The sequence below is a fragment of the Chiloscyllium plagiosum genome, unplaced genomic scaffold (genome assembly GCF_037043375.1).
Source record: "Chiloscyllium plagiosum isolate Xiang-an unplaced genomic scaffold, Cpla_swu_hap1 HiC_scaffold_30, whole genome shotgun sequence".
Lineage (NCBI taxonomy): Eukaryota > Metazoa > Chordata > Chondrichthyes > Orectolobiformes > Hemiscylliidae > Chiloscyllium > Chiloscyllium plagiosum.
The window spans coordinates 26975520-27000951 of record NW_028270168.1 but is presented as its reverse complement, the minus strand read 5'-3'; the positions used below and the strand labels follow the sequence as shown (position 1 = coordinate 27000951).

At 38.3% G+C, this 25432-nt stretch overlaps 1 protein-coding gene across 4 annotated transcripts in view; it reads right to left on the bottom strand.

Annotated features, from left to right (window-relative positions):
- The window catches only part of runx3 (RUNX family transcription factor 3), a 154940-nt gene that overhangs the window by 19776 nt on the left and 109732 nt on the right, over positions 1-25432 (bottom strand). For 2 of the 4 annotated variants that reach the window (XM_043717652.2, XM_087976833.1), the window contains 2 exons: positions 14479-14559; positions 429-602 (listed from right to left, as the gene is read on the bottom strand). In XM_043717652.2, the coding sequence (XP_043573587.1) occupies positions 429-602; positions 14479-14559 (255 nt within the window). The remainder of the gene's footprint in view (positions 1-428; positions 603-14478; positions 14560-25432) is intronic. The other 2 variants (XM_087976834.1, XM_087976835.1) reach the window with 1 other exon arrangement.

Sequence of the window (25432 nt, the reverse complement as noted above, 5' to 3'; positions counted from 1 at the left end):
GGATAGCATTTTTCCAGGGTGGTGGGTGAGGTGTAGTCCAGGTAGCTGTGGGAATCGGTGGGTTTGAAGTAGATGTCTGTGTTGACACAATACAACCTATCATCATCACACCCCACCTTCATCTACCTATCGCCTTCCAAACTACATTCCCCCCACCCCACCCACCTCCCATTTATCTCTCAGCCCCATTGCACCACCACCCCATTCCTGATGAAGGGTTTATGCCTGAAACGTCGACTCTCCTGCTCCTTGGATGACACCTGACCTACTGTGCTTTTCCATCACAACACTTTTTGACACTGTACATTCCTCCCTCTATCGAGGTAAATGATATTATGATGAATCATTTTATCGGAATATTTTACGGTTTGACCGCTTCCAAAGATTTCCCAGAGTTGTTCCAAAACCACATTCACGTTTCAACTCACCCTGCATCTGTGTTTGGGTTTGCGGGCTGAAGTGGCTGGGCACACCAAGAGGCCGGGGGCTGGGTGTTGATGGACCAACCCTCATAGCTGTCTGCCGATAACGCTCCAGCTCACTTAGGCGATCTGAGAAAAGTGTACTCGGCTTTGCCTGGTCTTCAAGCTTTTGTCTGTGCCCTGGAATAAAATAAAAATAACAATAGTTTAGTCTTATCACACTCTCCTCGTGTTCATCCACATTGCTGTTGGCCTCCAACTGTTTTATCATACTTTATCTTTAAACTTGTTGCTGTAAAATATTTAGCGAAGCAGAGTAGAAAGGTGAAATGGGCAGGCAGAGCAGAGATTTTCTTGTCCAAGTTTGAATAAAATATGTCCATCTTATATTACCGGACTGTCTTTTGGAATTGGCTTCCTTTTGCAACATGCAAAGAACGTTATCTGCCACTTCATTCAAAATGGCTACTTCACCACATCCATCCTTTTCAATGCCACTGCTGTACTATGGAGAATCAGTTTGAGAGCATTAACAGATGACTCCACCTACTGGTCTAGTAGGGACTAACAATGCATATCCAGTGAAGGCCTGACAAAGCAATGGCTATCTGTGAAAGGAGTGATTTCAGAATCACTTCCCTTTGTTTTGGACTGATTAATACTTCATAACTTTGTTGGAAATAAGCAGTGAATGTTCATTATGCTGCATACGACCACAAATTCTGCCTGATTCAGGTCCTGAGATTGACATTAACCCTTCCATTCCTAAACCTCCCTACTGAATGCTATTAGCTTCTTAAAGGTAAATCTATAAAACTTGATAAATTTAATCAGCATAATAACGATTTAGATATTCTACAATAATCATTTACTCAGTTTATTCTATTTCCAAACTGAATCAGCACCATAAGCTTTATTTCTGAAGCAGACATTTGTGTCAAAATTATCAAACGTAGTTTTTTTTTATTTTATGACTGTGACTAACACAAATGCAGTACCATCTGTACAAAGTAAGGATAATATTGCATAACATGCCAACATGGGAAGGGTGAAACAGATTGTTTTCATCTGGAACTACAGAAAAACAACATTCTGAGATACTTCTCAGAATAGAAATAAGCCACTCTTAAGAATTTTCACTAAACTTTGATCTAGCATCATCTTGGACTCTAAACACTTCTCATTTTACCTGTTGCTTTTCTCTGATATTACAGAAATCCAAGTGCTTGATATCTAGCGAGCTGCTTGTAATGGCCATGACTTCACACGAATTCTCCAGCTTTGAAAGATTCCCACAAAACTTGCCCTTCTTAGCTCTCAGCTAAGTTGGCCCTGCAGCACTAGCTGTCATCAATTTTCTCCTAACTTATTTCTGATGCCTGGATTTAATCATGTTTTCTTTCACTGATTCTTTTTCAGAATGTGGACATTGCTCGCTAGGCCAATATTTACTGCCCAATTTAAATTATCCTTAAGAAGGTGGTGGTGAGCTGCCCTCTTGTACAGTTGCAGTCCTTTGGGTATAGTATACCACTGTATCAAAGGGGAGGAGTATTTGACATAGCAGCAGCCAAGGAATGGTAATATAGTTCCAAGTTAGGATGGTGTGTGGCTTGGTCGGGAACTTGCAGATCATGCTGTCCCTATGAATCTGCTGCCTTTATCATCTGAGGGAGTAGAGGTTACTATTTTAGACTGGTTGAGCAGTGAGGGTATATTGATTTCCACACAGACTTTGTTTCTTCTTGGTCTGCGTTCATACAGTTGAGATCACATTTAGCTGCTTGGCCTCTTGCTCCAAAATGATCTTCTAATTGTGAAGCTTCTGTTTCATAACAATGCAGTTGTTTTACATCTTGTTGGTGTGCTAGTCCATTTTAGAGTCAATCATGTAACAGGAAACTGGGCTCACATGTAGACAGATTGGGGAGGGTTGGTGTTCTCTCCCCGAGATTAAGACTCATTGGTTTTTAAATAATTTTACATTTTTCAATCTTGCAAATTAATAAAACCTTCTATTCCTTCTTCTACTGTCTCTAATTTTGTCGGACGCAACAAAAAGGTTTCATAGTCTAGTGGCTTTTCAGTACCTGTGAGTTCAATATAAATCTTTTTAGTCTGCCACTGCTTCACTCTTCAACATTTTTCAACAACCTATACATCGATACTGATATCATACAACCACTGTAGCATCCTCTCCATTTGACTAACAACATCCTTAGATTTAGCAGAAAACAAAATGGTATTCAATCTATACTTAGAACTTGGTTCTCCTCAATGAAAGGCAATATGAATTTGGTTTGTGGGTTACATACAGTATGAAACAGGTGCACTGTTAAAAAGGCACCCACCAGAAAAAAATACTCAGAATCCTTTCTATGGGCTTCATAAATAAACTAAATCTTAAGAGACCTTTTATTTAATGTTACTTTTTCTTTATTCATTCATGGGATGCAAATATCACTGGCAAGACCATTATTTGATGCCTGTTCTGAATTGATCTTGAAAAGATCATGATCATCTTTAACTGCTTCATGTGATGCAGGTACACCCAACTGCTATGGAATTAATTCCAAGGAGCATTGATATTGTACCAAGTCAGGATGGTGTACATTTTGGAGGAAAGTTGCAGGTGATGGTATTCCCATCTATCTGCTACCCTTGTTGCTTTACAACAGTATGCTGCAGAAGTTGTCATTCAAATGTATTGTGAACTCACTGTGCAATGCTTCCTATGCTTTTAAATAAGTTTTAGAAGCAGACAAATAGTCATGCCAGGATCAGAGTTGACCAAAGCCAGGTCTTAGCTATATGCAGCTTAGAGATGAAAAGCAACAAAAATCTCTTTGAAATTTCTTGCATTGTACATGTGCCCAGTTGCTGTATTAAAATGTTTCACAAACAGCCTTTAAGCAATCTACTTGAAAGTCACTGTACTTTCCTGCCCAGCCTACTGGTTATGAGATTAAGCAACAGAACAACTGAAGGAATGTGTTAATTGCTAATTAATGTGCAGTGGGATCAGTTTGGGCATGAGATGAAATTAAGTATTTACAACTAATCCTAACTTGTGCTGCTTAATAAATTGGCAATTAAGAGCATAGTTTCAATTCTGAATTGGTTAAGAGAATAATGATTTAAAGCATTGTATCAATTTAAGGAAACATATTTCCTGCTAGAGACAGCAAAGCTGCACAAATCCAGTGATCATAAAATTTAAAGATAATTGCATAGATTAAGCAGGTTAATCTATGATTCAAATTATAGTAAAATCTAAGGAAAATATTGCCGATGCTGTAAATCGGACAGAAAACCAGAAATGTTGGAAATATCAGCCAATATTGTAGTGTTTATGGACAGAGAAACATAGTTAACATTTGGAGTCAAATGGGTCTCTTCTTTAGAACTGTCGGCATGTAGAAAAGTGAAGAGTTTTATGCCATTGGAAAGTGTGATGGAAGAGTTAAAGAAAAGAGGGGAGCTAAAGAGATAAAATGACAGAGGTTTCACAAAATGCAAAGGGAGTGATGATGTTGTAGTGAAGAAATATGCACTTGTCCAGACTGACTGTGAATAGCAAAATAATGAACAGCTTAGTCTGAGAGCAAAAATATGAAAACAAAATTCAAACTGGCATCTCAAAAAAAAGAATCAAAGTTGGAAAAAGAATGCATGTTCTGAAATAGTTATCCCAATGTTGAGTCCAAAATGCCATAAAGTGTCTAATCAGAAGATGAGATCCTGTTTCCTCAAATTTGTGTTGACTTCCAAAGGAACTAAGAAATGTGAACATGGTGCAAGGCAGCGTTGGAAGCAAGTAGCTGGAAACTCAGAGCCACACATGTGACTGAGTGGAGGTATTCCACAGTTAATGTTTGACTTCCTCCATTGTTCAGGAAGTTATCATGTGAGTAGCAGATGCTAAATGGATAAAGGCACAACTAAGTCATGGTTTCACCTGGAAAACATGTTTATGGCTTCGGATAGTGAGGAGAGGAGATATAAAAAGGCTGGTGTTACACCTCCTGCAACTGGATAGGGAGCAGCCATGGTGAGCTAATGAGGTGTTGAGGATGATTGAGACACAGATCAGGATTTCACTGGGAGATTAGTACTTTGGTAATGCTGACAAGGGAGGGGAGGAAAGACGTTTTTGGTGTTGGCATCAAGTGGAAGAGGCCAAAGTGGCTGCGGTTGATCCTTTGACTGTGGAGATGAGCGGAATTTATAGTTTTTGTGGGACATTGCTTATACAAGAATAATAGTCTATTTGCCCACGTAACTGTTCCCACACTTCAAAGTAATTCATGGAGTCAAGCATTTTAAAACTTTCCAACATGACTAGATACTATACAAGTGCAAGTATTATTCATAATCATATGGTGTAAAGCTGGCAGCATACAATTTCCTAAATAATGTCTCTGTCTTAAATATATCTCTTCATGTCCCAGTGTGAACCCTTCTCTTTATCTTCGATCACACGTGAATTTTAAAAGAGTGTTTCATTTTTTGTCACCTCAAGGCAATTCCTTCCGTTCCCAGAATATGCAGCGAGCTCAACTCCATAGCAGAGTCTGCTTTCAGAAGGCTAGTGGGTTTTGCTCATTTTGAGCTGAATGCAATTTGGCCTGGCAGACTCAAACCACGCAGCCTTTCACAGGAATCGCTGAAGACAAAAATGATCAATAGAAAATATAGCAAATGAGTCCAAATTCCAAATCAATCTATCAATCTACTGCATTACAATGTCATAATGTAGGTCATGTGTGAGTTTCAATACAATGGAAAACTTAGGCTTCAGCAGGGTAAATTCTAATTGCATTTATACATCATGACTTTCAAAACTAACAAAAGTATAGTTAGCCACTGAAAACGTACAGTGAAGTGGACATTCGTGCATAGTCATAAGTTGCTTTGTTAATGTAGTAGATTAAATTTAAAAATCAAGTCTGCACCCTTGACCATCAGTTTCACTACGCAATGTTAACTGACGTTTTGTTATGGCTGTAATTCTGGAAAACTCTGCACTGAAATACAACAAGAAGACAAACCATTCCAAAGACGGGCATCTCCTACAGGCTGCCCAACTGAACAGTATTAACACCAGCTGTCTGAATCTTTCAGAGGAGGTGGAATAGTGGCAAGGCAGAGTAGAACGCTCCAAGGCACAGGTACCAGACAAATAGGGATAAGAAAGGGAAATATTTTAACCTGGTCAGAAGTTGCTAACGCTGCTCTCTCAGGAAGGCATTGTAGAGTAATTTACTTGTGAACATTTCCTTCCACTACCTAATTTTTTTAAAATTTCAAAAATATACTTTATTCATAAAATATTTTGATGACCTGTACAGTTGGTCATGCCATACATACGTAAACATTCCATTTCTTTGCATACAGAGATTGAGTAATCATTTGTATATTCAGGTCTGTACATTTACTATCCATATATCAATATATTTAGCTAAGGTGGCAGCCGAGCCCACTTACTGCATGGGCCCCCCTGTTCTTCTTAGGCAGGCAGACGTTACACGGAGGTCTTTCCCCACCGCGCCTTGGCGGCAGCTGCCCCAAGTTTCAGCGCGTCCCTCAACACGTAGTCCTGGACCTTGGAATGTGCCAGTCCGCAACACTCAGTAAGGGTCAGCTCCTTCAGCTGGCAGATCAACAGGTTTCGGACAGACCAAAGAGCGTCTTCCACCGAGTTGATGATCCTCCAGGCACAGTTGATGTCCGTCTCAGTGTGCGTCCCGGGGAACAGACCGTAGAGCACGGAGTCCCGCGTCACGGAGCTGCTCGGGATGAACCTCGACAAACACCACTGTGGAAGCAACTTGTCTCCATTCCTTTTCTCCACCTAATGCTTTAGCTCAGGTTGAGACATCATGATGTGGGATTGTCACACTCCTGTCATGGTGGCTATGTCACCAATCAAATGCCCATGACATTTGCACCTGCCTCCCAGTTCTGTACACCTCTTGATTTTAACAAGACAAATAAAACTTCTGAAAACACAACAACAGTTGTGAATCTCTATCTCTTATGAACAAAATAGCAGTATGCCTTTACTCCATTGCCTGCTAAGGGGACGTTTGTCTTCTATGCCAACTGTCCTCAAGTGAGTAGAACCTCCTACCACATCGTAAAAAAATGTTGAGCTCATTTTTTTGTTAACTAATCTAAAATAGAAACCAGCTCACTCTTGACACTTGCCTGTATTTCCACTGTTGAAGATGAGTAACTTCACCCAAAATAAGGATGAGGTAATATTAGTAAGGCAGCAATATGTTGGATATATTCAGAAAAAGTAGACAAAGGGATTTTTTTTTCTGATTCCTACTGCCAATGTTTAACTGATATGCTAAGAGTTACGCCCTCGCATTTCGCAATTTTCTGTATTTTTATTAAGGAAATTTTTCAGTGAAAACTCAAGTTTTTAAAATAAACCTGCAAACACAGATGCCATCTTATAACTGAACACACGCAAAAGCCACAAGACCCAGCATAAACAGCCAGAGAAATATTTAGGAGGGAACAGACTCTTCTAGCGACTAACAGAGGCAGTCACAGATAGATTATTATTCACATGTTTGAAGTTGGCTTGCTTGCGCCATTTGGAAAGGGATCCAGTCACGCCAAGTCTTTCCCTTGGCTGTACTCTGTTTTGCTCAAACACTGCAGCTACTGTCTACTCCCCACAACGTTCCAAATGTCAACTTTTAAAAAAGAAACCCGCCCAAAGCCAAAGTGTCTGTGCTTCACTCAGATTTTTTTTTAACAGCTTTAACAAATATAGGGCAAGAAAAAAAAAAGAATCATTCCAACACTACAATAATTCATATTGCTTAAGGTTATATTACACTTGTGATGAATTGGCTGCCTCTAAAGGCGTAAAGAAAATATCCATTTAAAGGGAAATAGGCTGGCTGGCATCCAGTTGGCAGAGAGATGTCTGCTGTTGAAGTCTGAGAGATTTGGACTGCCTTTAGTCAGAACAGTGGGAGAAATGTTCATTAAAGGCCTGATGTTGATTATGTCGAGGTAAAGTTTCCAGAAGTCCAGAACTATACAGAAGGCAAAAGCAGTCGGAAGCATAATAGTCAGTTTTATAACACACTGATTACATTCTGTCCTGTTGAAAGTAATGAAGGTCTGTGGCGGCCAGATGAACTATTTATAACATAGTTGTAATGCTTTCTCTCATGCCCCCCAAAAAGAGGAACCTGCAGATGAATTCCTAATAACACGCTCTTATAGCCTACCCATTACATGCTTCCCCTTAACATTGTCACTTGTAGGGATATGCAATGAGCTGCTTAACTGTTTATAAAACTACATGTTACACTTTTGTAACGTACCTGTAGTAGTCTGACCTATGTTTCAAGCACTAAGAATACATGTAGATGTGACAAACCATATTCCACTCCTAACACACCCGCAAAGCTCTTTCATTCTGAGTGACATGGTCATGAGATGAACACCTGAATATTAATAACATATCAATCAGATTCTCTTATGCTGTTATGACAAACTTGTAATACATTTATTACACCTCAGAGAAATGTGTACTTAGCTGAACAATTACTGTTTACATTATAAACATTGCACCCTGATAACATATTTATAACACATTCTCACTGGGAGCCACACAGCAGTGAACCTAGCAGTTTAAAGCAAAACTACTTTGTTATATTTTTAGGAAACATCTATATTCTTCCTGTAAGTGGAATTAACAGGTACTGAATAGTTACGAAAATACTCATTATTCTCTTTCCCTTCATGTCAACAACAAAGGCAGATGCTAATTAGTAAAAGTATTAATAAGGTCTAAACATTTAGCAGATGTTGACTTGTAACAAGTTGATGCTGAAAACGTACTCAATGCGTCTCCAAGTCTCTCTGTTTCCCAATGTATAATCCTGTACAGAGGTGTGTGAATGTTAAGAAAAGTCTCCTGCTCTCCATCAGATATTAAAGGAGCTTGCTGGAATTCAATGCAATAGAGAATGGTGTCAGTTGTAAAGTTTGTCCTCCCAACAACATTTCATAAACCTCGCTCAATAGGATAGTAAGAATTCAACAACAGCAATTTGCACTTACGTAGCATCTCCAACATAGTAACATTCCTGCAATCAAATAAAATTTGATATTGAGCCCCATAAGGGAATTTCAGGGCAGATAGTCAAAAAAGAGTTATTTTTTAATCAGTGACTAAAAAGGAAAAAGAGTCAGAAAAAGGGAAAACTTTTCGGGAAGGAATTTTGGAGCTTAGAGCCATGGCAATTGAAAGGCATAGTCAAAAATGGTGGAAAGATTAAAATTAGGGATGCTTAAGAAGTCAGAAATTGAGGAACACAGGAATCACAGAGCACTGTTGGGCTGGAGGGGGTTACTGAATTAGAGAGGGGTAAGACCACAGAGGCTTACCAGGATACAGAAGTGCTATTTTATCCCTGCACTTTTGAAGTGAGTATGTGCAGATCCAAGTTGCATCAGGAAAATTAGAGGCATAAGAAGCACTCTTACTTTATACTAACTTGCCGACAAAAAAAAGACTGGCAGGGAAACAGGAAGCAGAGAGTAGGCATAAATGGATCTTTTTCAGGGTGGCAGAATGTGAGTGTTAGTGTGCCATAGAGGCTTGTACATGGACCTCAACTGTTTACAATTTACATAAATGACTTGAAGAGTTGGAAGGTATGGTTGCTAAACTTTCAAGACAAATTGATAGGTAGGAAAGTAAGTTGTAAAGAGGGAAAAGGGAGATTACAAGGGGAAACAGATGAATTGACTGCATATCAAAGGAATGACAAATGGAGTTTAATGTTGGAAAATGTGAAGCAGAAAAAAAAAGAACAATTTAACCAAATGGTGAAAGATTCCAGAGCTTTAAGATGCCCTAGTAATCTGGGTGCCTTAGTATATGAATTGTGAGTAGCTAATGTACAGACACAGCATCAGGTATACAGAGCTTCCTCAGACTTTGAATCTCTCTTCTCAAAAAGGCTGTGGAAACAGAGTCCTTGAATATTTTTAAGAGAGAGGTGGATAGTTTCTTGGTAAGGTAGGGGTGAAAGGTTATCAGGCATGGGCAAGAATTTGGTTTTGAGGTCACAATCTGATCAGCCATGGTCTGATTACCCCAAAGGGCAAAAAGGTCTTGTTTATATACAACAGATTTTGTTTTAAAACAAAACTTTCCCCATTGCTTCCAGTAAGGTTATTGCTTAAGTGATCAGTTTGACCTGTGAAAAAGCAGATGTTATTTCTCACATTCTGTGCATTTGGTGCTTATTTGTGTGTGATTGATTTTAGAAAGTAAAAATCACTAATGTATTCAAATTCACATAAAAATGATTATTTACAACTTTCACTTTATAAATGAAATAAAATTCACTTGCAAGATGTGCAGCACTGATAGTTGGTGTGGAGTGAGATCAGAGCAAAAGGAGGCATCAAAAATAGAGCAATATTGAGGAGAAAGATGAGGAAAATGGAGCAACATGATATTTGCAGAATTTCTCTCTGAATCAAATAATATGAAGTCCAAATTCATTCTCCTGACTCTGTAGCAGTGATGTGTGTCAATTTTGCCTTCTGGGTCACACATTTAAGATTTGGATAAGTCAATTTTAATTCAGCATAAAGTTTTGATAAATAAGAATTTGGATATATGAATACACACTTGTCAAGTGTAAGCTGAAAAGTATGCAGCCAAATAGATAACATTGCATCTTCTTTTTATTATGAGCAACAAGCGAAAGTATTGATTAACTGGGCACTTCAGAAGTGTATATATTGTCACTTTTCCCACAACATAAATAGATAGTAGTATGTTGAGTATAACACTCCAAGGTATCCTTTACTTTTGTTGAAATTCTTTCAGTTGTAAAAGGTGGTCTGGCAGTTTGGTTCTTCCTTTCAAGTAACTGATATTTTCTATTCCTTTATGAATGCGAGGTCCCAATGGTGTTTCAGATATTCATTTACAATAGCATCTCCCACCCCTGCAATCCTTAAAGACAAATAAATCCTCATAGCTATATGGTGAACCAACATTTTTGGAAAATGTCTGAAGCGCTCACTTGAGGCTTTATTAAAATTAAAATTAAGATTAGATTAAAAGTAAACAAATACAGTTTGGGTCCTTCAGTGTATTTTACAAGCACCCATGTGCTTTTTATATAATACATATATACTAACTAGTCCATAGCAATTCCATATCATTCCTATAACCCATTCAAGGTAGTCCTTATTGCTGTTTCTATATCCCCTTAACCTGGATGATAATGTTTGTACTACATTTCCCTTCCTGTGTTTTATGCAGACTGTTTTCCTTTTTCTCCAAATCATAGCACCTGGAAACATTATCTTCTTGTTGCAATACAAATCTGAAACATGTGATACACAACACCGTTCCCAAATTGCGACCTTCACCAGGATGATAAAAAAAGAGCTTTAGCAAGTTACTTGAGTGTATGGACACCACATCTAACTTAATCCCATCCTCACTCAGCTTTCCCAGGAGGGAAGAATGAACAGTAAAAAGATGCAAGTTGATCTCCCCCTCCTTATAACTGGTGCTATGACGACTTATACCACCACTATCACTAATCTGTCTGAGATCTGCTAACCTGGCAGAGATGGAAACGTTTCTTTAAATTCATATGGATTAAATACTGTTTGAATAAATGCCTGAGCCATTAGAGGAATCGCATCTCTTTACCTTTTCCTGATGTTTCTGAGGCAACTTCAAACTTGACATGCTTAATGAAACAAGGTGCTGAAAAGGTTTCCATTAAATTATGTATTCAAGCAAGCATACATTTGTATTAGAAAGAGCATTAAATCTAGAATTTTCTGGAATGAGACACCTTCCAATGTTTCTGTTAGTTAGAATCCTGTCTCCTCATCCTTCCAAAAGAACTCACATGAAAATTACTGAAGATATGAACTAATAATAGTGCAGCAAGCACAACAGGGCATCTGTGACCTTAAGTAAATGAATGCATCGACATCAATCCCTAACCAGTGTGAAGTGAAGATTGAGAGAAAAAAAACAGAGCATGCTGGATGAGGAAATGAAGTGTTGAATTAATGGATAAAATGTTAAGCCATATATAGAAAAATAGATATAGGAAGGGAAAGGAAAATTGAATTAAGAGAGAACAAGATAAAATGGGAAAATCAAGAAAAAATATTAAAATCTTTCAAGTATTAAGTTTTCAAAGAAGATTGAGACAGCATCAATTCAATTGTTCCATTTCTGGTCTGGCAATGTTAAACGACAATGTACCATGTAAATTTCCTTAGTTAGGATAGTTACTCAGTTAATTATCAGTGCTAATTTTCTGCTCTGAGTCTTAAGCACAATTAACAGACAAATACAGCAATTTCTTTAAGTTCATGTTGAAGCAGAAGACAAACAGCAGTTTTCATGAGGTTAACAATGGAGCAATGCAAATTGTCTAGCATCTTATAAGGAATGCGACATCTCTTCCTTGACACAATTTACATGCTAAAAACAACCTGGAAATTAAACTCACCCCTACTTTGCCATTAATTTCTGACCCATCAATAATGATAAGAGTTTATTCAGTCATTAATAATCTACCTGGCTGCTCAGGAGACAGGAATATATTGAAAGCACGTGATTATTGGCTGCATTCTAATGTTACCAGCTCAACCAGTGATCAATTGTAATATGACCTAATTGTCAATGTACAGTGCTGACGCCAAACTAATTCTAAGATCAAAATATTAAATACCCTTCCTTAGGATGTACCTGAATGCAAATCTAGAATAACATTTATGTTCTCCTGCTCCCTTTGGAAAAATCATAATGCTCATAGTCATGCACTTGTTGAAATGGACCAAAAATAAGCACAGAATTTAAGACCGAAATCATCCTGCAAACATGCACCTCTAAAACTAGATCACCACTGTGCTAAACCGGGAAGAAATAATTGGCATGGATACTCCTGGTTCTACTTTATCAATCTAAGTCTGGTCAGTGCTCCTCTCTACTTCCTACCAAGGGTGTGAGTATACTCTCTTCTTCCTTGCTGTACATCACTGTGAAATCTCTTGTCCGACATTCTGCTGACATAAAAACCATGGAACTCCTTACCAACCATAGTTTTTCCTTCTGCCTACAATCTCTGGGTTTTAGTGTTTAGCTAATCACTAGATTTAAATTTACCTCAACTTCTATCTTTATCAATTGTGCTGATGCTTGGAACTACGGAATTTGTTTTTTTCCCCTCACTTTTAGGTCTATCCATATAAATTGCTCTGACTCCAGGAGGAAGTGGTGGGAGTGGAAGGCAGCAGTGGTGAGCCTTTTTAAAAAGGAAACAGCAGGAGAGAAATGAAAATGAATAAGAATTGAGTGCACATCCTATGATTTACTTGCCTCAGGGAACCATCAGGGTATCTATTTGATGACTTTGTGCCAGCTCATGTGAAGAGCAGCATGTTTATTCAATCTGAGATAATGAAGGTTCTTCACAACAGGCAGCTAGGTATGATTGATGAATCCCCCATGATACAAATCCTTTCTATTTGGATTTGGTATAATAAATCTGAAGACACTAATAGACAATGTCAGTGTAAGTAAAGTTAGCCAAGGTACACCTGTCATGAAAAATTCCAAGGAACACAGCTTTCTTCCTGTTGTCTTTTTTCTCTCTGAGCAGAACAAACAGGTTACCAAGGAATACATAAGTGAGGTTTTTTTTCAACTAGGCTATGGCCTGCAGCCAATAGACGTGCCACAGCCGAGTGCCCTGGCTGGTAAACAGTGCAGATTTATTTATGGAGGTGACAAAGCATAACTGGAGTTGAAAAAAATTAAAATAATTTGAACCCAAGATGTTGCAGGGCATAGAACTGCCACACAACCTACAGTACCTTTTGACCCAATAATTATGCTCACGGTCATGCTTCAACTGGGCCTCCTTTTTACCTTGCTTCACCTCACCCTAGCAACATACCCTTCTGTTATTTCCTCACTCATGAGCTGTCCAGCTTTCCTTTAAATGCATCTTGGCTGAGTGCAGCAGTGGCAAATTGCACGTTTTCACCATTCTCCGAACAAAGAAGCTTTGCCTGAATTCCTTCCCGCATTTGTTACTGATGATCTTGTATGCATCGCTTTTATTTTGATTCCCTCACAAGCAGATACATCCTCTCCAGGTCTCCACTTTTCAAACCCTTGATAATCTTAAAGTCATCATGGAAAATGTTGCTCAATATTTGAAAAGATAGAAATTAAGGCAGGTTTCCTTTTCTCCCCATGGACCCAGAAGGAGACTGCAAAATGTAGTCTATTTTTGGCCACTTTTCTTCTCATTCTGTCTACTTTCTTTCTTCTCCTTTAATTGGAACAGAAGAGCATTTTCCCTGGATGTAGCAGTTCGAATTCTATCACTGGATCTCTCTCATTACATTTGAGGATGTCTCATTGAGATTCAGCCAAGCTATTTGATGAAGTTTAATGTCATCATGATGGCAGATATACAATCTTGAGTAGAGTTCCAATTTCATGGCACACCTTAGCTTTACACATAGTTCTAGAAACCTACTTGTGATCTCATCTATTTTAAGTCCTGTAGTTCAACCAGACCTGGTAGTAAAATAGATTGATGTCCTTACTTGTAATGGAGGAATTTAGAATGTCTCTGGTTTCACGAAGAGAATTTTGGGTGCATTTTTATATGAAATAAACTAAAGTATCAGTTAGACTGGCCAATTAAATAGTTTTGCTAATCTGAGATATACTTGGAATGTTTGGCTACATCATTCACTTAATCCTGTGCAAACAGTTACATAGAAAAGCAAACTGGGTCAGCCAACAAGTTAATTATTCTTAATCTCATTGTTGTTTACATAGATATATATTTATGAAAGCTATATTTAATATGATTACACCCAGTGCTTAATTATTTGTACATTTACATGTTTGGTAGAGAAGTCCAGTCTGGTCAAACTTGGGACACAAGAACATCATATAAATACTTTAGTCTCGATCCTGTCACTGTCTTCTATTCTCTTTCACCTTGCTGAATGGTCATGCTGTATCTTTGATTGTGGTAATGACTCTCTCGGTTGAAGAAGGCCCTCTGGAACTCAATGGTTTCTGAAGTGACAGTAAAGGGTGAAGAAGGGAAAATCATATTTTACTATCATTTGCTGCACCCGAACCTTCACCCAATTTCTTGCTATACAATTATGCATCTACACACTCCTGTCAGTGATAACAGTGCTGGAAATGGTCAAAACTATGTGATTGAGGTGCTACTTGATAGCACTGGCAATGACACAATTTCTTACTTTGCTGATGATCCCTTTGGTTTAACTTGTCCATGCCAACCAGGTTTCCCAACTAAGCTGGTCACATTTGCCTGCGATTGGCCCATATTTCTCTAAACCTTCCCTATTCATGTGCCTGTCCAAATATCTTTTAAATATTGTAACTGTACTTGCCTCTACCACCTCCTCTGGCAGTTAATCCATATACGTACCATCCTCTGTGAGAACGTTGCCCCTCAGGTCTCTTTTAAATCATTCTTCTCTCACCTTAAATCTATGCCGTCTAGTTTTGAACTCCTTTACCATAGCGAAAAGACAATTGCTATTCATGTTATCTTTCCTGCTGTTTGCAGACAGGACATACTTGAGTAACATTAGGTAGATGCCAGCATTGTAGCTGTACTGGAACAGTTTGGCTAGGAATGTAGCCAATTCTGGAGCACAGGTCCTCAGTAATATTGGTGGCACTGTGTCAGGTCCCATAGCCTTTACTGTATCCTGTGCCTGTAAAGGTCCATGTTTGAAATGAGTTCAGGAAATCATCATTGGTTTCCTTGTAGGTATTTATCAGATATGCCCAAATGGCTGCTGTGCAAAACAACACCATTGCAGTAGAGGCTGCTCTTTTGGGAATACAGTAATGCAGGGGGATCTCTACATCAATGCTGTGGCTGACACAGGCTGTTTAAAATTAAGGATGTCTAATTGCACAATACGAACATCTTTTACCTTGCTGAAGAAAATATGAAAGAAAAACTACACACGATGCCAACAACATACAATTAAAGGACATTCTACTACTTTAGATATTGATTCTATTCATCTTCACAAATAAGGCAGCTGTATATTTTCAAAGTATTCAATAGCTGAAGAGTTAATGTTGCTGAGCCTTTTCTCCCAAGTGTTAAGAAATCAAGTGTGTTAAACTATAGAATACAGTTTTCTAAGCCATTCAAGGCTGACAGTGGGTAGATTATCGATTTGATCTAATTAACCAAATGTTTCTCTTCCTTGTGTAACTGACCAGTTATACATTCACAAAAAGTACAGCTGTATATAAGCTGTGATGTAAAAGCTCATCTTCCATTCACAGTTATGAACATTCAGACGGTGGCCAAAAGATAAGTATTCCAGCTCAACATGATCCCAGCTGTAAATAGAATTTGACTTGACGCCTGCAGTCTAGACATTATTTATGTGAGTCAGATCTCTCGTAATGAAGACTTCCCTCGTTGATTAGCTACTCTAGTATTTGCATTAAAATTAAGTACAATAATAAAACTGGTTCCTCGTGTCTATGATTGTTTACTTTGTCAACTTACTAGCGCAAAGCTTGCAGAGAAAATAAAAGCGTGCACTGACTGGTGAATGCAGAGCTTAGATGTACCCAGTATTAAAGAGGAGTGTCAGAGTCAAACAGCAATCTGAATTCAAACAAGAAATTGATGACTGGATTGCTTTGAATTAAAGGGGAGTGCCAGAGTTAAACATAGTTACTGAAGTGAAGGTGAGGGCACGTTGACTCTCAAAGACATTTCCTTCATGTTAACGGATTTTGTGTTGACACTGAGGATGAAGATAAATGCTCTGGGTTAAGGATCTCACAGAAATTTTGTGTGCCTGATTTTTCTTATTGTCTTCCTTCTCTGATTAAATTGAATGAGCTAGAAAGGTGGAAAGTTAAGATAGTAATTCCCTGTACTTCCGTTTGCAAAGTATCTTCCCCTAAGTACAATGGAAAGGCAAGGCCAACCCATGTTACTTTGATATAAAAACAAATTACTACAGGTCCTGGAAAAGCTCAGCAGGTCTGACAGCATCGGGAGAGAGAGAAATAGTTAACACTTTCAGTAAAATGTGACTCTTCTTTGGAGTTGACCTTACTCTGACATAGATACCCAGCAGAAAAGGATAGGTTAACATGCAAGGTCTCTTGGCTGTGTGTTGTCTCAGAAAGAGTAGGTGCAGAATTCTCAGTATGAGTCACAGCCCCACTCATTGTCAGTCACTAAGCCTTCTGTGATTCTCTCCTTATGAAAGCTGTGAGACCTGTAGATGTGGCTGTCAATATGCATGCTGCCTCCTTTATGTGGTGCTCCTTGATATGAAAACTGTGAAATAGACGATTGGTGTTTATGAGCACTGTGTGTACCCAATGTGACTCCATATGAGAGCTGTTTGCACTGGAAAGGTGGCTTTCAATAAGCACTGTGCGTGCCCTGTGAGACTTTCTGGGAATGAAGGCTGTGAGACTAGGTGGGTGGTTTGTTTTCACACAAGCTGTGTGTCCTGGCTCAATCAGCATGAAAGACTTGTGCCAGTTCGAGGAAGTACATAGTCATGAAACAAGTCACCCAACATAGGTTAAACCGTTTTAAAACATTTGAGTTTTGAAAACATTTCTTCACAGTGAATGATTATTATCTGATTTGTTAATTCATTGGACACTGAAGGGCCCTTTAAGATTATTGAACACCTTTTTGAAAAACTGTCAACGTTATAGTTTAATACAAATTTAAAATAATTCGAGAAGAAATGGACACATCCATGCACATTTCTTCTTTTGCATTTTCCTTCAATGAATCGACAGTTTGAAAATAAAATCCGTCTACGACCTCATTTTGTGAGCACCAAATTTGAGTAAGGGAACGTTTTAGCAAAACAACTCCCATTGACTGACATCATCTGCTTTGTTGGGAAAAACAAGCTTTACTAGCATGACTGTAGAAGCTTTTGCCTGCAGGCATATCTTTCAACTCTACCAGTAAAAGTTGATTTTATATTAAGAATCTGGGTTAGTGCTTGCATAACTTGATCAGCCCTGCTTCTTGTAGTCTTGCTCAAGTTTGCACTGCTTTGCATTAGGAAAGTGTGTAAAATATGAAAAAAAAATCGATTTATATTTTAATCAATCTTTCGGCTTGGCAAACTGAAGATTTGATTTTAAGTCCCACTCCAGGACTTGGGAATACAATCTGGGCTAACACTTCAGTGCAGTATGGAGGGAGTGATAAATTGTTGGTGACGAGATGCTAAATCCCTATTTTCCCCACTGGAATGCGCATGATAGGTCTCATGGTACTATTTGAAGAGCAGGGAGCTCTCTTGATGTACCAGCCAACATTTCTCCTTCACCCCAACATCACCCGAACAGATTATGTATTCATTAATTCATTGTTTACAGGATTTGTTGAGTGCAAATTAACTACTAAGTCTGTCTACATGACAGTTCATACACCAAAAAAAATCATTGGTCACAAACATTTTGCTGCTTCCTAAGAAAATGATGAGGTACTACATGAAAGTAATTCTTTCTTCAAATCAGAATTAGGTGATACTTCAATAGTAACGCTGTGCTTAAGAGAAAATTCCTGACAAAAGTCCATGATGTGGTTAATATTCTCACCATGGAGCTACAACAGACACGCGGGTATATAGTTATCCTCTCATTGCATTAATTATTGTTTAAAAAAAAGTGGATACATACTAGACATGGTGAAGGCCTAAAACCTGGAAATTAATGTAAATTGATTTATGTGATTATTTTCCCTAACTCTACATCTTACAAGAACACAATAACAAAGAGCACATATAGAATATATGGCCTTCAAGCTTCATCATTAATACAATCATGACTGATCTTGAGCTACAGCTCCACTTTCCAACCCACTCCCTATATCTTTTGCTACTCTGAAAGGCAAAAACTCTCAACCTTAAACACATGAACCTCTCAAGTACAAAAATCCATAGATTCACAACCTTTTGATTGAAGTAATTTTTCCTCATCTGACTCTTAAGTAATCAACACCCCTTCATGAAACTGTGCTCCCGGGCTTTCGATTCTCCAATCAGCGGTCAGTATTTTCAGATTTGTATTTGATGGGGAGTTTGGGCAAAATGCCAATTAAAAATAACCTCTTTACTTATTTTAAACAAATGTGTAATGGACTGTGTTCCAGAAGGGATTTTTGGGTTGCCCTTTTCAAAACTATCCTGTTGTGAATAATTAGAATGAGGAAGAAGACTGTTGTTAAATGTTGTTGCTGCAATGTGAAGCAGTGGGACAGTGGTAAATGGGCGAGTGACATTGGACTAAATTTGATAGAGTTCTCACCACACATAGATACACCAGAGGCTTTGTGACTAGCTGAAGCATTTGATGCATTCACACTATAACCACAGATCTTGACCAGATGGGCCAAAGGGCTGAGAAGTGGCAGATGGAGTTTAATTCAGATAAATGCAAGGTGCTGCATTTTGGGAAAGCAAATCTTAGCAGGACTTATACACTTAATAGTAAGGTCCTAGCGAGTGTTGCTGAACAAAGAGACCTTGGAGTGCAGGTTCATAGCTCCTTGAAAGTGGAGTCGCAGGTAGATAGGATAGTGAAGAAGGTGTTTGGTATGCTTTCCTTTATTGGTCAGAGTATTGAGTACAGGAGTTGGGAGGTCATGTTATGGCTGTACAGGACATTGGTTAGGCCACTGTTGGATTATTGCATGCAATTCTGGTCTCCTTCCTATCGGAAAGATGTTGTGAAACTTGAAAGGGTTCAGAAAAGATTTACAAGGATATTTCCAGGATTGGAGGATTTGGGCTGTAGGGAGAGGCTGAACAGGCTGGGGCTGTTTTTCCTGAAGCATCGGAGCCTGAGGGGTGACCTTATAGAGGTTTACAAAATTATGAGGGGCATGGATAGGGTAAATAGGGGTCTGGGAGTCCAGAACTAGAGGGCATAGGTTTAGGTTGAGAGGGGAAAGATATAAAAGAGGCCCAAGGGGCAACTTTTTCACACAGAGGGTGGTACATGAATGGAATGAGTTGCCAGAGGAAGTGTTGGAGGCTGGTACAATTGCAACATTTAAGAGGCATTTAGATGGGTATATGAATAGGAAGGGTTTGGAGGGATATGGGCCAGGTGCTGGCAGGTGAGACGAGATTGGGTTGGGATATCTGGTCGGCATGAACGGGTTGGACCGAAGGGTCTGTTTCCATGCTGTACATCTCTATGACTCTATAACACTATAATCAAGCAGTTTAGCCTTTGCACCCATGCTGCAGCTTATAATAGAAATGTGGAAAAACTCTCCTAGAGTCAGTTAAAACTTTGTTTCCTGGTCTATATTCCAAACATTTCCTGCTTCACTTTGACAATAAGCCTGTCGAGTGTGAAAACTTAAAATATTAGACAAAGGTTTGGTACTGGCATTTGATAAGTATTGGTAATATTGTTAAAGGACAAGACGGTCTAAAATTAACCTTTTTCAGCACATCAGAAACAAATATGCTATGGCACAAACTGTGGAATGAATCTCCAGAGTAATAATTGATATAATTTGACCTCAAAACATCAAGAACTATAGCAAACCATGTCATAAAATTAAATATTTTGCACACAAAATGGAGACTTATATGAAAAAATGATATAATAGTGCCAATAAGATAAAGTTTATCAGTAATTTAGCCACTATTTCAGTTAAACTAGCAATGTTCCTGCATGTTTGTTTTGTTACTTTTCCCAGAACCTTTGAATTAAGTGTTGCATACTGTAGCCAGTAAAATCTGTTATTGCCCACAGCTGCAAACATCTGAAGCTGATGTCATGAAAGCAAAGGTGGAGCTTGCTCAGTCAACTAAAAAGCCTCAAAGCCTCTATCTTGCTTCTAGCTTTGCCTCCATACACGATCAAATACCAACTTAGTTCTTTGAACTACGTGTAGGGACGGTGGAAAGAAATTAGATCAGACGGGACAGGTTCCTGAGCTAGTTTTTTTTTCAAACTTCAAAACAAGCAGGTAGAGAATTGGATAAATAAGATAAATGCAACAAAACATGGTGGCGCATTTAATGCTATAATTACAGATTTCCTTTGGCACTGCTTGTAGATAGGGGAGCCTTAGATCAGGATCATGGCTGTGATGTTTAACATGGTCTGCTCGTTTAAGGTCACTGTTCAAATAAGGTGTCTAAATAGACAAAGCCAGCTAGATGGAGCTGTTGGTAAATTCCTGGAATCAATCAGAGGGTAATTGTGAGATCTTGTAAATATCAGGCTGCAAGTTAGACAAAATCAACATAAAACAAGTTAGCTTTCTTTCTGTCTTTACCTAAGGTCAGTTTACATCTGCAACAAAGCTTGACATCTGGAGTGTGATGGATGTGCACTAGCCAAAACACATAAAAGGAGTGATTATGAACCCCTTGTAGGCCTGCTTCTATTAGCAGAGAGATTAGACTTAGTTTCTCTAATGTTAGTCCAAAGAATAGCGTGACCTAGGGTATCTGGTCAGCATGGACAAGTTGGGCTGAAGAGGCTGTTTCCATGCTGGATGACTCTATTTGCCTCCAAAGCACGAGGTCAAAAGGGATAGTACAAGGGAAACATTCGGCTATCAATTTCTTAAGGTTTCATCCACAGTTACATTATTTCTCACATTTTCTTCTTACTCCTTGTGTCAAGTTGATTGGGGAATGCAAATTTTAGAAATCTGGATTCGGCAATGAAATAGGATTAATAATCATAGTTTTCTAAGATTGAATTCTCCATCAATACACTGTTTTCAACATCTCACTGGGTGATCTTGTTACATTGGTACAATTTCTCAGCTTAAGTTTACCACTAATCTGTCAATCAACTGTGTATTTATTACATAATTAACAGGCTAGGCAGTACAGGGACACAGGTACCAGGTTCTCTCGCATCTGCCTCTGTACAATGATAAAGCAGCAGAAAGTGAGATTGCCTGGGTTAACGTCAGTGATAAATTAAGATACTTTTGTTTACTTTCTATAAAAAAAATCTCTTATCCCAAAAAACAAACTCAAATAACTCAAGTTGAAACATGCTCCCATTGAATAAAACAAAGTCTCACCCACTGATAACCAAAGTGATCAGTTAATGAGTCTTTCCCTGACATTTTCTTTCTCTGTCTTAAAGAATATTTGGTATTTACTTTTAGTATCTCTGCAGAGTTTTGGGTAAGTTTATTGGCAGATCAGATACCGCCTTTTGAATGAAATGTTTATGCAATGATCTTTGAGAATATTAAAATACACATTCAGAGGAAGAATAATTCTGTGAAGTTTGAAACAAAGTTAGACATGAACGTGCCTGATCCCTTAATAATACGGTAATCTGCATGTGCACAATTCACAGGAATGTTTTCTCCCTCCCTAAATGTGACTGAATCCTTTGCAACAAGACAGATGGTAACAGCTAAGGGGGGTAAGCAGTGGTTTTAATTACGGTGTTTCAAAGTAGTAAATCTATTTCTTGAAATTATTACTTGGTAGATGTACACCTATTTTTGAGAGAAAGTGAGGACTGCAGATGCCGGAGAGTCAGAGTCGAAAAGTGTGATGCTGGAAAAGCACAGCAGGTCAGGCAGCATCCAAGGAGCAGGAGAGTCAACATTTTGGAATCAGGAATGATGAAGTGCTTATGTCCAAAACATCGACTCTCCTGCTCTTTGGATGCTGCCTGATCTGCTGTGCTTTTCCAGTGCCACACTTTTCGACTCACACACCTATTTTTGTTGAGTGTTCAATAATTATGATTTGGGTGGTTCTGCATTTATTTTAGGCTGACATTTATAAAACTCTTAAAAATTGAATGCTGATAGCAGTCAAGTGTGAAGCATTGCTGTCAAATCTCACTTTATAACATAAACTACACCTCTCACTCTGTCTGTTAGAAGCAAAGCTGTAATTCACGTGTTTACACAAGTGCACATCGGTGCTACATCCCTTTGGCTGTTCTTACTAATGGCAGAAGAGCGTTACATATAAAATTCACTTCCTTACGAAAAGTTTTTTCATTTATATCACACCTTATCGCATCTAATAAGTATCTGAAATCATCACGATAAAGTCCACTGACCTCTCTTACATAGACAGTATGACAACCTTCATATTCATAGCAAGGCTCCACAAAGAGTAACTAAATACAGAAGGCCAGGTAAACAGACTTTAGTTCTGTTGATTTCAAGGGAAATATTAAACCAGTCAATAGGAACAGCTCCTGATATTTAAACAGACTCAATGTGAAATTCTGGCATCCAACTAATTTGTACGACATATCAATTTGAAACTGTTTGTAGTTTTCCAAAAAGCCTACATAGTTTCAGATGCCTTTTTGCAGAGGTGTTACATCACCTTGCTTATGCAATTAGGAGTTGGAGTAGGACTGGGACTGGATTCTTTCATGTAGATGCCAATTTCACATCAATATTCACCTTCAGCTGTTTTGCATTATGATGAAAGTGGCAGTGTAGCTGCAGCTGATGGTTACTTTGATTAGTGCTTTTGAAATGCTTTTCAGTTCTCATAATGGTTAAGTTGGAATTCTAATGGTTTAATTGATGGTTCAGTTGGGTTTTTATTTGGGTTGACAATGGAAGATGTGTTTCTGCTTCGACAGTTTAGTTGATTTTGTGTTAATTTTTGTTATGGTTGGAATGTGTCCTTATCTTCAAGTACACTCACATATGGTTGGGTATAAAAATGAACCTATTTTCCCAATATATCCACACCTTACAACCAGGTGCCTAAGCACTGCCTTCCTTGGTCTCACACCACTGCTTTCTCATTGAAATGTCAAAATGATGGAATTCAAATTTTGTAACACCCCCTCAATTTAAAGCTAAAGTTCAAATTTTTTCAAATTCTCACCCCTAATTATCAAATACTTCACTGCGGTCCTCATTAGTGAACTACATCATATTCCAAAAACTATAAAAATGAGCAGCTCACAACACCGAGTATTATGTACAGAAATATTCAACAAATTGAACAGCCAGTGATTATTTTTCTTTTACAAGTCAAATAATATTGGAAAATCGATACAAAAGCTAGATATATGTGACATAAGAACTTAATTTACAAAATACTTAGGAATGTGTGTTCCTAAGAAATGAGCATGCAGTAAGAACTGAAAGTTATGGATGTAAATAAACTCCATTGTGTCACTCAGCTGCTCAATGGCAACAATGAGCAAATTTACTTTTAAAGGAACCATCAGAGCGGTTTGGTGTCAACGTGGGCTTGATGCCACTGCCTTAGCATTTTACTACCTTAAGCAAAGTCTTTCATCAGGTGATTTTTATTTAAGGAGGCAGAAAACTTCCATATATATTGTACTCTATGTTCATGTGGAGGTCTGTAATAAGTGTAACACTTATACAAATCATAGATAAAGTCATTCCTTAGATAAGTGTATCATTATTCAGTTCCACCTGCTCCTTCCTTAGAATATAGGAACAGGAATGGGTTGCCCCTCCGTTCGAATCTGTTCGGATATCCCTGATTTGGAGTCACACCCACATGCACACACACACACGCACATAAGTTTGTGGGGTGAATTTGCACTTGCAGAATTACATTTTATTTTGCTCAAAAACTGCATGAATCCATGTAAGATTCTGTTAATCCCTTTTTTTTAAGATTAGAATCCGTCTGAACATTGGGGCACAGACAGCCTTACACAGGGCACTTCACACCTTCAATGCATTATCTGGGCCAACATGGCACCTATTGTTAAAGTTCACTTGAGAATGTAACTTTAAGAAATTTCTGCGATTTACACATGAAAGAACTGAAACCAACATGCCCATTCTAAAAGATGAGAGGCTTAACAAACAATCCAGGTCTTTTACAATATATAATTTCGGTTACTGTAAACTTTTGCAATAAATTCTGTGTCCTAAGATCTTATATTCCATGACCAGCTGATGCAGGAGCAGTACTCTGAAAGCTAGTGCTTCCAAATAAACCTGTTGGACTACAACCTGGTGTGTGATTTTTAGTTCTGACATTCAGTTAGGTAATGGCTGATTGGTCTCTCAGCTCTGTTTATCCATCTTAGTTTTATAATGCTTCTTATCGTCATCTAACAAAAGCCAGTTTTAAGATTTTCAATTGATCCGCAACCTCAGAAGCTTTTGGGAAATAGAGTTTGGGATTTCCACAACACTTTAAGTGAAGAATTACTTTCTGACATAGCTCCTGAGCAACCTTTCTCTAAGTATTCTCCTTTGTCCTCACTAGAGAACACAGTTTCTTTCTATTAATCCCATCCAGTCCTTGAATGACTTTAACATTTTCAATAAATTGCCCTTTAATCTTATTTATTCAAGGGACTGTGATGATCTGGCCATTATTCAGTCCCAGTTTGGCTACAACCAACCTATATTGTCACCAGATCACCAGTTTAGACAGTGCAGTCATATCATGAAATGCTCAGAGAATTCACTTGCATTTACATTTTTTTTCTATTTTAATTTTTGGTTCATAACCAACTTCATGAATGCTACAACAGTGCAAGGCCACCAGGAAATGTCCAACAACTGGGTTCTGGTCAATGAGACCGCAGAACCTAAGGCAGAGTGCAACTGATATTGTGTTTTGCAAACCATCTGAAAATAATACATCAGTATCAGATAACAGGAGTTCATATTAGTGGACAATGCTTTCCTTTATCTCATTAACAGGCCACACTGCAATGTGCAGCATGTACTTAGACAAGGAAAGATACTACAGTGCTCAATGGGTTAAGAAACTTTCTGCCACAATTTTGTACTCAGTGTTTTAAAAAAACCCAGCAGGCGCGGTTTCTTAACGGAAAAGCATAGATGATAATCATCTCCTGAAAGCGATACATCGCATTCAGAGTAACATTTCTTGTATCTGCGTGTTACATGCTT